Source organism: Anser cygnoides, chromosome 5 (genome assembly GCF_040182565.1).
Source record: "Anser cygnoides isolate HZ-2024a breed goose chromosome 5, Taihu_goose_T2T_genome, whole genome shotgun sequence".
Classification (NCBI taxonomy): Eukaryota; Metazoa; Chordata; class Aves; order Anseriformes; family Anatidae; genus Anser; species Anser cygnoides.
Genome location: NC_089877.1, coordinates 51,173,741 through 51,189,124, shown reverse-complemented (window position 1 = coordinate 51,189,124; position 15,384 = coordinate 51,173,741). Strand labels below are relative to the sequence as shown.

The 15,384-nt window shown below is 37.9% G+C and overlaps 1 protein-coding gene across 1 annotated transcript; it reads left to right on the top strand.

The window, feature by feature from the left end:
* The first annotated feature begins 434 nt into the window (after positions 1-434).
* On the top strand, positions 435-15,158 carry LOC106036355 (serpin A3-4-like). The gene is made up of 5 exons (XM_013181725.3): positions 435-856; positions 2,839-3,484; positions 8,448-8,718; positions 12,292-12,439; positions 13,592-15,158. Exons 2-5 carry the CDS (start codon positions 2,851-2,853, stop codon positions 13,778-13,780), a joined length of 1,242 nt encoding a protein of 413 aa, XP_013037179.1. The 5' UTR covers positions 435-856; positions 2,839-2,850; the 3' UTR covers positions 13,781-15,158.
* The last annotated feature ends 226 nt before the right edge of the window (positions 15,159-15,384 follow it).

Genomic DNA, 15,384 nt, shown 5'->3' with positions numbered 1-15,384 from the left:
CCCACATGCCAGATCACAAGATAGTAAGCTGGTCTAAAGGCTTGTGCTATTCAACACCCACGTTCCCAGGCTTCCACCCCCTGTCCCTAGGCCATACTTGTAACTGGGATCACCTGCATACAATGGCATCCTGGCTGCATTCCTTTTCACCTGGGCACACGGCTGTGCAAGTGGCCCCGGAGTTGCTATAGCAGCTCACACTGCTAGCAGTTTCTCCATGCAGGAGTGGATAGTGAGGTACATTTATGGCTGCATTTGCTAATGTAGCAAAACAGTGTTTTAAGCTCTGCAACTATTAGAACCATCACTGAGATCATCTGGAGACAATCATGCCCAGGCATGGATATGCAGGAGACAAACAGGCTAGTTCACACACACACACACACACACAGAGACAAAAAAAAAAAAAAAAATTGTTCTCTTACCTTAGTGGCAGAAATGCTATAGTCATTGGAAGTTGTGTTCACGATCTATCACTCTGATTACTATTTCCGGTGACTCTTGTTCATAGAAAAAATAGATTTTGGCAATTGAGCTGTGTATGAGTGTTTGATATTAACAAGCAGCAGGTTCAGTTTGAAGAAAATTGGTTTGAATCTAACCAGGGCGATCAGATATTCATGAATAATAAAATGTCACATGAGACATATATTCAGCAAAGTTAGGTGTCCAGTAAAACTAGTTTCAACGTTGTTTGCTCTGCCTAATCTCTAAAATTATAATGTGTGAGTCACAGCCCTTAGATGATCTTAACCTTTACTAGAGGATACCCTGCTTTGTGTTCAGCAGCATAAACAACTGAGCAAGGACCTGTGCAGACCTGGCGAACACAACAGGAGACCCTTTTGACTGTACCGTAAGTCATGCATTTTTTTTTGCTATGGAATTACTGTCAACTGTTACAACTGTTTCTAAATAATCAATTGATAAATTGTATTTTCTTATTCAAAATTCATTTTAAAGCTTTTTGCATTTTTTTATTACTTTATTTTTTTAAATATAAAAGATATGTCCTCTGTAAGGGCACATTCGTATAGCATAATCCTCTTTTGGAAAACACGTTGAAATGTTTGAGAGAGTTAAATGAAGTAAAGGCGTGATAAATAACAAATAAGGTGCATGAAATGAAGCAGAAGTGGGGATTTAAGTATTACTTTCTAAAGATTCTAGAGATCTCAGGAAAAAAAATGGATAAAGTGAAAGGCTGAAAGAATTAGAATAAGAGTGACAGTGGAGCAGGTCACAAACAAATCAGCGTACAGTTTTAACCATGTAGATATAAAAACAAACTTTCTGAAAGTTGTTCGGCAAGGGGTTCAGGTTGGATGCAGGAAGATGCTCTTCCTAGCAATAGTAGTATTGTTATAACCATGATATTCAAAGAGTTTCAATATATAAAAGCAGAGATCCATATTCTGAATTCACTGAATTTTGGAGAACCAAGACATAGGAAAGTGGAGAATACAAATGCAGAGTCATGGTGGGAGCTGGTAAAGATTCAACAAGTCAACATGATTTTACAAGGCATGAGAGTCTAAATATCGTTTCACATTGCAAATCAGACAGGTGTCTGATTTGGAAACCTAGCTTAGGTTTTCCATTTCAAAATCCTTTTATTTTACTGTAGGGAGTATTTTATTTTATTAAAGATTATGTAGGTAAAGCAATATACTACAGGAGGATGTTCTGGATTTCTAGATATGTTCCACATATTTACTTTCTTCTGTCTGTTGACAAAAGTTGTTGAACTAATTATGGTACCATTAATACTAATTTCTAGAGTTAAAGGTATTGCTACAGATGTGAATGGATTATTTTCTTGCTACTTTGGAAAAGGCTTTCCTGCTCTGTGGGTATCTTTTAGTATTGTTCCTCTAGATTTCACTCATTCATCTTCACATTGTGGCATTGCAGCCTTCTATCCTAAAATCACCTCTCACTGGATTTGTGATGATAAAAGCATGATTGGTCAGGTGTTTCCTCTGTTTATTTTTTTTGTTTTGTTTTGACGATTATTTTCAATCACAAATCTGAAACTTTGCATGCAGCAGGCACACTTGATTCCATTTGTTTTTCTGCATACTTAACTCATTTTCCCTTTTTTAATAAACAATAGTCTTTCAATGGTCTTGATGATTTACTAATTGCTCAAAGCAGATTTCTCTCTTTCATTAGTTACATGGAAGTTTATTTGGGTGCTTGTTTTTAAATAGTGCTTATTTGTTCAAGCTTTATGGAATTACTGTAAATTTTCATCACTTCCTCATTAAGAAGTGCATTTACTTTCTCTCTGGTGCCTGCCTATATGTTTACCCATAGCCTATCTAAAAATATGTGTAGTATTTTGATTGTCACAATGGAGGAATACTGTGTGTTTCTTTCACTCTATTTATTTATTTATTTATTTTCATCTTGCTAAATTTAACTGACTAGGCTTGACTGGCTCCCTTACCCTCTGTTCTATAGACCTGTACTTTTGACTTACAGTTTTTTTTATCACTTAAAACCACATTAAAAACAGAACTCTGGGGAGAGAAAAAGAAAAAAAAAAAAAAAACAAGTTTCAAAGAAAAAGTAGCCTAACCTTAATGAGGGCGCTTTTCATATTACTTCACTTTTCTTTGATTTTAATTTTTATTCTTTCATAATTTGTTCAGTAGATTGAGTAATATTCAAAAGCCTGCTTCCTTGAAATGGAAAGCTGGTATCTCTGAACTCAATTGGCTTGGAATCACTGGTACTAAGCCAACTCTGTACAGTGAAGGGGCTGACTTATTGGAAAACGTGAGGTAAAAAGATCTGTAAGCCAAGTGTTATTTTTCTTTTCTTCTTTTACAGATTTATACAAACATGAAGCTGTTGTTTTTCCTGTGCCTTTTAATTGTTGGGATTCATTCCAACAGTTATCTCTATGAGCCTAATCGCCAAGGTGTAAGAAACCAGAATCAAAGAGGCCAAGAAAATCGATATATGCTGCAGCAGACTGTAGGGAACAGCGTTTGTCAGTTTGCATGCTGTTTCTACAAGGAGATTTCTTCTCGTGAAAACAGTGGGAATATTTTCTTTTCTCCCTTGAGCATCTCTACTGCCTTTGCAATGCTGACTCTCGGTGCCAGATCTGACACTCTGACACAGATTCTTAGGGTCCTTAGTTTTAACCCACGTGAAATTTCTGAAAACCAAATACATGAAGGTTATCGTCAACTCATGCAAATGGTAAACAGAAAGAATGAGGCATTACAGCTGAATATGGGAAATGTCCTGTTTGTGCTTGACCAGTTGAAACCACAAGATAAATTTTTAAATAATCTCAGAAACTTCTATGAAGGAGAAGCTTATCCTATGAACTTCAAGAGGGCTAATCAAGCCCAGATGAAGATCAATGAATATGTAGCAGGAAGAACCAATGGGAAAATCAGGGACCTCATAAATAACCTTGATCCACTTACTGAAATTCTCCTCATTAGTTATATTTATTTTAACGGTAAGACATACATATCTTATTCTCTTACTTCATGTATTATTTCCTCAGGTCAGTCTTGGACTTCACCTTTTTTTGCAATATGTTTTCTCACAGGGAATCATATCTTGTTTTCCTTTTGGTCCTCATTCACACTTAATTACAAAAAAAGCTACTGGAAATTATTTTCTGCTTAATGCTGATGATAGTTTTTAGCAAAATTTAAGGCATATTTTCCTTATATATTTTAATGTATACATTTCTTTCCCGATAAAAAGTGAAATATACTTTCAGGAAGGCATTTCTATGCAGTAAGGTATGTAGTCCTTTACAATCTAGTAAGATTTATTCTTCTAGTAAGACATTTTTCTTCTCCACTTTGGGTTTTTGGTTTAACAACTTCAGAGATAAATTCAAAGAACACTGTTAAAGTAAAACAAGATGTTACCTAAAAGCAAAGCCTTGCACTTACTCAATATTTCTGCAGTTACTGAGTATAGTTATGTATCCAAAGCTAAATGTGTAAAAATAGTTTTAGTTTCACGCTGATGTTCTGTTTTCACTATACCTTCAATAATAGTGTGGATGTAGTGCTGATGTGCCTAAAGGCATAGGTCTTCAACCTATCTTTTTTTTTTTTGATTTACAGATCCTAATATTTTCCAGTGAAGAAATGGATTCCCCCCTCCCCCCCAGTATCAAATACAAGCTTTCTGATAATAAGCTTGTTTTTCTTAATTAACTTATGCAGTCTGCTTAGATACAGTCTACAGATCTTCCCAGAGCTTTTCAGTCTGCTGCTCTAATGAGAAGAAGAGAAGCAAGGTTGTAAGGCTTAATCAGTTATCTAATAACAGATACTGTGTCTTCTTTCTAGGAGCACATCTGAAATGCTTGTATCTCAACGCGTGCAGTATGAGGAACAAAGGAAATGAACTGGAAGCTTTGGTCCTCTCCTAGAGCTGTGATATCATTGGTATTAGTGAGACTTGCTGGGACGAGTCCCACAGTTGGAGTGCTGGGATGGAGTGCTGTTCAGGACAGATAGGCAGGGTAGGCGAGACGGAGGCATTGCACTGTATGCAAGAAGGAGATCAGAGTGTATAGCCCTTGTAGTTAGGGATAATCATATAATCATTCAGTTTGGAAAAAACCTTCAAGATCAACTACTCTTTCTGAGAAGAAATTTTTCCTAATTTCCGGCCTGAAATTAGGTTGGGATAATGTGGTAGAGAGCCTCTGGCTGAGGTTTTATAGGGATGGATAGCAAAGCAGATGTCTTTTTGGATGTCTGCTATCAACCACCCACCCAGGATGATAGCACTGATATCATATTCACTGATTCTGTAGGTCTTGGGGGAGATGTGATGGTATGTGGCTGTCTTGACCACGGTGATCATGAAATAGTTGAGTTCAAAATTTTTGGTGTCATAAGAAAAAAAAGGTCAGCAGATTTGCCATCCTGGACTTGAAGAGAGTAGACTTTAAGCTTCATAACCAGTGGTCTTTCCATTTGTGGTCACCAAAATTACAAGGGACATGTTCCACCAGCTGAATGTTCATAAGTTTGTGGGGCCTAATGTGTACCCCAGTGTACTGGAAGAGCACTGAAGAAGTTAGTGGATGTTATAGCTGGACCCCTCTCAACAGTTTGCCAAAGGTCTTGGGAGTTTGGAGAGGTCTCTGCTGACTGGCCATTATACTATTCTACAAGATGTGCATGAGAGAAGCCCCAGGAAATGATAGACATCAGTGCCTGGAAAAGTCATGGAGAGGATTGTCCTGAGTGTTATTGAAAGTCATTTAAAGAACAAAGCTGTTAGCAGGTGTAGTCGCCATGGTTCATGAAGGGAAAATCCTGCCTTAGTAGTTTGATAAGGTCATCCACTTAGCAGATGAAAGGAAGGCAGTGGATGTAATCTTTCTGTATTTCAGTAGGGTCTTTGATACTGTCCCTCACAGTATCCTTCTGAAGGTATTGTCCAACTGTGAGATAAACAGGTTCATGCTACACTGGGTGATGAACTGGTTCAATGGTGGAGCTCAAAGTGTTGTAATGAATGGGGCTAGCAGATGGTCACTATTCTGCCATATTTAGCACTGATCTTGCCTCTTCTTGAATATTGTGTGCAGTTCTGGGCTCCACAATATAAAAAGGATGCTAAGGTACTTGAATGCATCCAAAGGAAGACAAAAAAGCTGGTAGAAGGGATGGAAGACAGGTTGTATGGGAAGAGGTTGAGGACACTTGAGATATTTGATCTGGAGAAGAGGAGGCTCAGAGGTGATCTCATTGCTCTTTACAACTTCCTGAGAAGAGGAAGGGCTGATCTCTTCGTCTTAGTTACCAATGACAGAATGTGAGAGAACTGCACAAAGTTGCACCTGGGTAGGTTCAGACTAGATATAAGAAAAAATTTCTGTACCATGAAGGTTGTCAAACACTGGAACAGGCTTCCTAGAAAGAGGGTTGATGTCCCATGCCCATAAGTGTTCAGGGGGCATTTGGACAATGCACTCAATAATATGCTTGAACTTTTGGTTAGCCCTGAAGTAGTCAGGAAATTAGACTTGACAATCTTTACATGTCCTTTCCAACTGAACTATTCTAATTCTACTCTCATTCTTTCAAACCTCTCTCTTACTCATTTTATCACATTCTGAAAACAAAGCAATTACACTCAGAAAAATAATATTATGCAATTTATCTGTTTAAAATATTGTTAAGCTTTTAAACTGAAATGGAGAAGGCATGCATTAGAAATTATATTCTTTTAAAACTATTAACTTAGGTGTTTCCATTTCTGTCCTCAGTATGACGATTTCCCCCAAAGTAACTCATAATCAGATTTTTATTTTTTTATTTTTCGTCTGTGCCCCTGTTCCTTGTGTTAATCTCTGAAGGTTTGGCCAGAGTTAAATGAAGCTGTTTAGAATCCAGATGACTAGTGTTTCTTAATTCTCTTGAATACATACTAATTTGTCTGAAATAATGTTTTCAAGAGAGGTTTTTAAGTACCATATGTCACGTCTTTCAAAACTAGGGAAAAAAAAAAAAAGACAATTTTTTCCTCTGAAAGGTGTTTGCAGACAGAGCAATAGATTTAGTAAAACCTCAAATGTTCTAAGAGGGAAAACTTAATACACAATGGGGGACAGAGAAACTTCATATTATGAATGTTCTTCTGGAGTCTTGTTCTCTCTGTATACATTACAGCTTTCCTTGCACAGTACTGGTGACTGTCCTCTCTGTTTTTTGTGGTATAACTTAGTTTAGAAGTCCTTCCCTAAGGACAGAAGTCTGGAAATGTTTTCCTGGTTCTCAGCCAGTGGACATGCTATTCTACCACAGTACACCAGTCCCTTATCATTCCCTAGTTGAGCTGATCACCATGAAGTATCATACAGTGAGGTTAATTTTTCCACTTGAACTCTGTAAAGCATTTGAGAAAGATGCCATCCTAGAAGGTAACCTCATAAGAAAGAGGAGAGTGTAAGGAATGAGAGTTCCTATGAAAGAGGAGGAGTGGATTACTGAATATCGTCTCTCTCAAACCTGTGTGTTGAATTCTAACATTCTACCCAGTTTTTAATCAAGCAACGCTCTTTTTGAAATCAGTGGGTGTTTTCCCTAAGTTGAGCATTGCGTAAAGGTTGTTGGAGTGTTTCAGGACTTGTGTCATTCAAGTTTCTTTGATTCTTTCTTTTTTTTTTTTTCTTTCCTTAAACCTTATCAAGGCAGAAGTCCTGCCTGTTATATGTTTGATGAAAGAAGTCTTCATTTTGGGGGGAAATTTTCAGAGCAAGTCAGCCAATAACTTCAGAACTATGTTATTGTGGTCACTACTAATGAAGAAACATGAAAGCAGTAAATTGTCTTGTCTTAAGAGTAATGATGGTTGTCAATTTATATTTTTGTAGCCCAAGACATGCACTAATTAAATCTCATTTCACTTTTTCAAAGTAAGATATAAGTGCTGTTCATGTCTATTCCACAGATGGTAGAGACAGCAGGTGATAAGTTCATTTATACTAAGCTGCCTAGTAATCATTGTTCAAACACAAATCAAAAATAATAGCATCTTGTTTCATGATTTTCTTGATGGCACTTGATTTAATATTGTGGTTCTGCTTTTACCCACTAAACTTGATCAAAGGTGACCTTTGTTATTCAAAGCAAAATTTACTACAGAGAAATGCCTCTTTCTTTAAAAATGAAACAAAAAGCAAGCAAACAAACAAACCAAACAAGCACCATAAAAAAACAAAAACCTTCTTCCTCCTTTTTTATATCTAGCTCAGCCTCTGAAATGGATGAGGTGGGTATCTAGAATTCAGTTTAGAAATTTCTCCCCAGTAATAATCCTTCAGAGTTTCAACGTAGACAGTTTGTTTCACTATGACTAAGTGAAGAGCATTTGGAAATTTAATGTTTTTAGTTTATTTATTTATTTTTTATTTTTTTTTTACCCCAGCAGTTTCATATGATTAGGTTCTTCGTGATTTTAATGGCAATCAGGTAAAGTGCCATATGAAACCCTTCATTCTGGAAGTAACCTGAATCTCTTTATTTCTCTAGAGAATTTAACCCTCATTTCTCCCTTCACAAGTCCCTTTGGTGGGAACAAACAAAAGGGAGAATCTTTCTTCTTAGCTCCTGTTTAAAGGCTGCATCATATGAGGGCTTTATAGGCACCTTAAAACTGTTGTTTTGAAGGAAAAGTGCACACATCCCTTTATATATTAGAATATTTGGTGACAAATTTAAATTAAGTACATTCCATCCTGCTGAAAGAAATGAGGGGGTTTTGTACATCACAGTCTCCTTGCTATTGAACTATTATGAGTATTCAGTAAGACCAAGTGCTTGTTGCAAACTGGTTTATCTTTCAAGCTGATCCAGGTGTAACAGTTTCTACCTCTATGAATGTGTCCTATGGTTTAGTGTGCTCAAAATATCCTATAACTCTGTCTCTTATATTTCAAGCTGAATGGGAAAAACCATTTGACCCAAAGTATACTAAAAAGGATAAATTCTTTGTGGATGGGAACAAGGCTGTTGAAGTCCCAATGATGTTTGGAATGGGCCTGTTCAAGCATGGCTATGATGAACAGCTGTCTTCCACAGTTGTGCAAATGGATTATAAAGGAGGTGCTTCAGCATTTTTTGTTCTGCCTGATCAAGGAAGAATGAGGAAGCTGGAGAAAAAATTGTCTTGTGAACGTATGGCAAGATGGAGGACATTAGTCTCAAAAAGGTAAAATTCTGCAGTTCTTGGGTCAGAGAGTAGGCAAGGAAGCCCATCAGTTGGGCTATGATACAGAACAGGATATTATTTTTAATTTTATTTTAATCTGTGGAAGAATTCCCACTGACCAAAGCTGAAATTTGGCTCTCTGCTGCTCCTGTGGTTTTAAATTTAGTACTGCATGAAGTGGAAACTTTCACTGCTATGGGACTTTTCTGATCCTGCATTTTATTTCCTATTTTCAACTATAGCCCCCAATTCTCTGTCTTAATACCTCTTCTAGCTTTTTTTTTTTTTCTCTCCTGTCATCATCTTCTGTCTTCTGTTTACAGCTAAACTACTACCATTTTCCTTCAGCTTTTTTATTGGCTTTTTCTTCCTTTCTCTCTGTATATTTTTTGGTAATCACACATTAAATGCTGAAATGGCACCTTCCATTTGCCCACTGTGGGGATAAAACTAAGTGATAAGTGTATAGAGCATCTGACTTTGCAGAGCCAATGTATTCATGCTCTCTGAAGACATAGGAAGGTGATATTGTATTAATACATATTTGTTTCAAGGTAACTTTGAGAGTAGAAGACAGAAAGTTCATATGCTTTAAATATATATATATGTAAAATTTAGATTCCTGCTTCATTAGTTTCACAAGTAGGAGTAGCCTTTGATAGGACAAAATATGTGTACAAGTGTAGGCAAAACTTTTACAAAATTAAGCCACTGTGTTCCTCAGATTTATGAATATGTCATGTAAGAGACCTTCACACATTCACATTTGAAAATGGTGTTTTAAATTATCAGTTTTCAAGTTGCAAATGACATCCTAATATGTCAAACTGTGTCATGCTCTTTACCCTGATTCACAGTCAAAACTTTTCGAAGAATTCTGAACTATTTTCCAGAGGGGGAAAAAAGACAAAAAAAAAAAAAAAAAAAAGGACAGAAGAAGAATGTCCGATTCTCAGTGCAGCTTCACTAAAATCACTATAAGACATATCAGAAGCTGAATCAAGTTACTTATGAATCATTTCTGCCAAAGAAACACAATTTGCTTTTAAAACCAGCAAAAAATTTGCTAAATACAAATGAGAGTTTTTATGTTTCCTCTCCCAGTCCTTCCCCCCCCACCCTCAACTGAAATAGATGAATAGGCGCACAACTTATATTATAAAAAAGGCAACTCTACCAAAGACCTTGAGCTTCTTTCACACGGGTCCCCATTTTTCATCATGATAGCTCTCTCCCGCAAAATAATGAGACAGACTTCTCCTTTTTCCTGTAGTTTTCAAAGCAACTGATGGCATTTTTTCTATCCTTTGGAGTCTATGGGATGTCTCAATAAATGGGTTTGATGGTAGGATGGGGAATGATGTAACAGTTTGTGGCAAGTTATTTTTGTCCCTGTTTCTCTACCTGCAAACTGACGTTGACACAATTTGCAAAAGTATTGTGAGGAGCATTGTTCATTATTGTTGAGTTCCAAATATGCCAAGGTATTGACACAGCTGAGTACAGACAGCTTAGATCTATTTAATGGTTGAACTGTGGAGAAAATATCCCTTTCTCTTCTGGAAAGTCTATCCCAGTGCTTCCTGTCCGGTCACATTATTGCAATATGCCTACAGCTTTCCCTTTCCTGCATGTTGAAAGCAAGTGGGGGCTTGTAAATGAGTGCCTTTATGTAATAGATAGACAGATGATGCAATGATTGCTGCGTCCTCACTTGAGACAGCAATCAGTGCCATCACAAATTAAGCAGAAGAGATCAGCAAGCCGTTATCAATCCACTAGCACTCTCATTTTTGGCTACCAGCCAGACTTTGCATTAGATTTATGGAGATGCTGTGCTGTGAAAGTATGAGCCCTTCACTTTCCACCTGCCCACTGGATGATTTGCTCTTTGGCAAATATCATTAAGTGCTCCACATTCTCCTTGCCCTGAAATCCTGAACAGTTTTCCTGGTTTCTGACCAGAAAACAGTACCTACAATCAACATTGTCATCACTGTCTCTAACTCAAGTGCTGCTTCTAGCTGTAGATGTTCCTTTTAACCTTAGAAAATAAATTGTTAGATCCTTACTGAAAGATCAAGGAAGAAATTAGTCAGAAATATGGGGTTCTTATTAATTTATTGAAAGCATCAAACTAGTCACTTTCCAAAATAAAATAAAATAACATTGAGTAACTCAGACAGCAGACTTGACACAGATAAATAATTATCTATTTAGTAGCTGGACTCTGTCAAAGTGCTTTTGTTTGTTATTTTGTCATCTGTACAATCACAGCCAGATATTGTCCTTCTCTGCTATATCTTCTCTGTCCTTGATTTTATATGATAAACTTACAAGGCCAACGTTTCTTTCAAAAGTGATCAGTGAACTTCGATGTGCTGGATTTTCTGTGTCCAGCCTGGGACACCTGAAAGAATATCTTTTTCACAAGGTGAAACCTCTGCATCCTCCAGTAATGGGGCATGTTTAAGATCTTTCCAGCAGAATGCACAATGCATCACTAACTTTTGAAAATGACAGATGAAGAACATTAAAGAGGTACATATGTACTGTTGTGTTGGCTCACTCTGCAGACTAGAGACCTTAGCCTCTCAACTAGTCTTGCAACACTGTTATAAACTTTTTCTTCTCCCCTAATTAATGTCACTCATGACCTCATGATGTTCAATATGGTCAAATGCCAGGCTCTGCACCTGGGTCAAGGCAATCCCAAACATGAATACAGGCTGGATGATAAGTGGATTGAGAAGCCCTGTGGAGAGGGACCTGGGGGTGTTGGTTGACGAGAAGCTTGACATGAGCCAGCAATGTGCACCTGCAGCACAGAAAGCCAACCATATCATAGGCTGCATCAAAAGTAGCATGGCCAGCATGTCAAGAGAGGTGATTCTCCCCCTCTACTCTGTGCTCATGTGCCCCACCTGGAGTGCTGCATTCAGCTCTGGGGCACCCAGCACAAGAAGGACATAGAAGTATTAGAATGAATCTAGAGGAGAGCCACAAAGATGATCAAGGGTCTGGAGCACCTCATCTATGAAGACAAGCTGAGGGAGTTGGGGTTGTTCAGCCCTGGAGAGAAGAGAGGGCTCCAGGGAGACCTTATGGAAGTGGCCTTCCAGTACCTAAAGGGGGCTACAGGAAAGTGGGAGGGGGGAGGGTAGATGGAGGGGGGGGAAGCTTTTGTCAGGGCATGTAGTGATAGGACAAGAGGGAATGGATTTAAACTAAAAGAGGGTAGATTTAGATTATATATTAAGAAGAAATTGTTTACTATAAGGGTGGAACATGTTGTCTAGAGAAGTTGTGGATGCCCCATCCCTAGATGTTCATCAGCAGGTTGGATGGGGCTTTGGGAACTTGGTCTGGTGGGAGGTGTCCTTGCCCATGGTAGGGGGGTTGGAACTAGGTAATCTTTAAGATCCCTTCTAACCCAAACCATTCTATGGTTCTGTAATCTCCCACCTAGGCTAGAGAAAGCCTGCAAGCAAAATGAGTTGTGTCTCAGGACTCTGTTAAACCATGATATCTGACCAAAAGCTTCATCATATTCTTGTGCTTCTTTTCTGGCAGCTCAGCAAATTTTTATCTTCCGAAATTCACTCTTTATGGGAGGTATAACCTAAAAAATATGCTATATAGAATGGGCATCATGGACGTATTCACTGATAAGGCTGATCTCTCTGGGATCACTGGACAGCCCCAGCACAGAATTTCCCAGGTAAGTCATACTGCTTTTTGTTTTATGGGCCCACGGTTACTGATGCTCACATCACTTTCTTTTTAAACACCCATGATGCAAAACTCACATAAGAAGGATTCACTTCACATGAAAAGGCAGAATTTGACATACGGAGTATTTCACCCATGTTACTTGGGCTGTCATTCACATTGCAATGGAGCAGGTAACAAGTCCATAACTTTTTAATCCGGGAGTCATTTTTGTTCTGCTGGTACCACCTTATAAAACAGACAAGACCAAGTTATCATCTCCCCACATCTTGGTGCCCTCATGCACTGTGTTGTTATGGTTCTATGTCTACCTTCTTTTGCCTGTCTGTGGGTAAAAAGGGACTGTAGGGTGTATCATTGCTTGTGTTTTATGGTAGGAAGGGGAGAGGAAAAACAATGCTTGCTTTTAAACATTTTGGGAGAAAGGAAAATGCAGTTCCTGAAAACAATTGGCTTCAAGCCTGTGAGCAATGAGTTCCATTAGTGTCAGTCTCAGGCAAAAGCTGCAGATAAGTTATACTTCAAGATACAGGCAGTTTAAAGATGACAATCAGTGCTAACAGGCAGTGCCAATTTCATTGTCTAATATGAGAAAAACAACAAACTGCAGGTGGAAGTCAATGAATTAGGATTTGTGAATGCCTTGATTTTGGAAACTAAAACTTAAACATTTCTCCATAAGTTTCAATTTGCAAAATCAAGACATTCAGAGATTCTAATTCATTGTCTTCCATTTCTAGCCCCCTCCTTTATTCCCATTTTTTTTTCAAAGACATTAAGGAACATGGAAAAAAAATAATTTCAGGGTGCTATTCATTGTGTTATACTGCATGTTAATTCTTCAACTATACAAACTTGTCAAAGACAATTAAATGTGATTCTGCTCTCTTTTAACCTTTATTCTAGCTCCAAGGATCTGCATTAGAGACAGCAAGAAACAGGAAAAGAAACAAAGCAAAAGTTTTTATGAGCAGAGAGATGTTCTTACCTCGGAGTTGAGCTTTTTCTCTTTAGGGCTAAGAAAACCATGCTTTCTGATGATAATTTCTTACTAACATCTTCACAGACTTTTAGCTCAAGTTCTTGTTTAGGTAACTAGTTTTGTACCCCACTGACTTGTAACATGTATGTTTCTTCACAGGCTATACATCAGGCTGTGGTGAAGGTGGATGAGACTGGCACCGAAGCAGCAGCTGCCACAGGCATGGAAATAGTGCCTATGTCTGTTCCAGTTACTATTAAATTGAACAGGCCCTTCCTAATGGTCATAACTTTGGAGAACAATATACTTTTCATGGGAAAAATTGTGAACCCTCTGAAAAAAGATTAAATTGATGTACATATTAGGTACGCAGTTATCAACACTGTTAAATCCAACGTTTCACCTGATGAGCATAGCATGGCTACAGAGGGCTCTCCACCTCTTAACTATGTTATTCACTGTTTTTTTGTAGATGAGACACTTCAACAATTTGTCATAGTTGCATGTTTGTTTGGGCCTTTTTTTTTTTTTTTTTAAAGAAGGTTACATTCAGGCAAAACTGTCATTAGATCTGGAACAAAGTAGGCCTGTGTAATACCGACAGCATATATACATTTTCTAGCAGGGAAGATGAGGAGCATATGAGCGTGTGGGTGGAGAGGATTGTGTAAGCCTGCTTCTTCCCTCATGGCTGCCTTCTCACCACTTCTTTTTTTTTTTTTTTTTCATTAACTGACAAATAAGTGCAAGTTATCGCACTTTACTACTTGTCCCCATTTTCCTACCAACATGAAGTTCAAATTTAGAATAGATTTTAACATACATAGTGCTTACTACCTTGCATAATACCATTGTTCAGTGAGTCTGTTAGCTCCTTGCCTTTCAGCTGTTCTGGCATCTAAGCTGCTGCAAAGGGGGGTCACAGAGAAGGTGTGTTTTTCCCTTGCAGATATATACTTGTCTATCCACTGTTTCTGTAAGAGTTCCCAATCCAAACTCATCCCAGAGCAGATGTGTCAGACTTGGGTCTAAGAAAAGAAGACATAGATCAAATCTCTACAGCTTCCTGGATCAGACCTTTGTAAATCTGATATACAGCTTAGAGCAGCCAGAGTATCTTCTGGCCTGTGCCTGCGCCTAAACCAGCTACTAGAGGAAACATAAGCCATCTCCTTGTGGTGCCAGTGCCTGTAGCATTACCATCTGGCCCTGGGAGATTACCCATGGTAGTAAGCACCATTGCAGTATTGTTTGTAGGACTGAGCACCCTACCAGTAGCACCTTATACCCCATTGGTGACTTTTACCATGTCTTGATATAACCCCTTCTGTTCCCGGACTGTCCAGTAACACAACATTGGTATTCTATTTATCATCTACTTCATAGTTAGTATAGCAGCAATATTATAGGATCTGTTTTCACTATTAGGATACGCAATACCAAAAGCCACATTCATAATGCACAAGCTTATTTATTTTTTCTTAAGTTTACTTTCCTATCTATTTTTACTTCTTGTTTCAGAACATCTATCAGTATTTTATTTCTGTGCTCATGTTCAAGGTATATATCTGATTTCTGGTTGCAGGAGGGGTAAATTATTGACTAAAATGGGTTAGTCTGTTAATGGGTGTTAAGCATTAACAACAGTCTTTGTACAGTCTTGAAATACACAGTCAAATGTACTATGGTAGAAGAACAACAATGAATAAATATTACATTAAAAGTTTCTAATTTTGCTATTTTATTCCTGTAATTCAGAGTTAAGAATTAAGAAGTACGGTTCCAGCATTTTTTTTCACCAGTATCAACAAACATTTATATATTGCTCATATGCCAGCATATATTGCTCAGCATGATAATGCCAGTAACAAACTTCAGAAAGTCCTCTCTCTTTGGCCTGAGCACTAAATCTCATTCAGCACATAGCAGGTTATTTCTGTTAAGAGGAACAG

Excerpts from the sequence above, each read along its gene's own strand:
- LOC106036355 (XM_013181725.3), top strand. The coding sequence starts at position 2,851 with ATGAAGCTGTTGTTTTTCCTGTGCCTTTTAATTGTTGGGATTCATTCC. Across the intron at positions 3,485-8,447 it reads TAGTTATATTTATTTTAACG|CTGAATGGGAAAAACCATTT; the intron begins GTAAGACATACA and ends TTATATTTCAAG. Across the intron at positions 8,719-12,291 it reads AGGACATTAGTCTCAAAAAG|CTCAGCAAATTTTTATCTTC; the intron begins GTAAAATTCTGC and ends CTTTTCTGGCAG.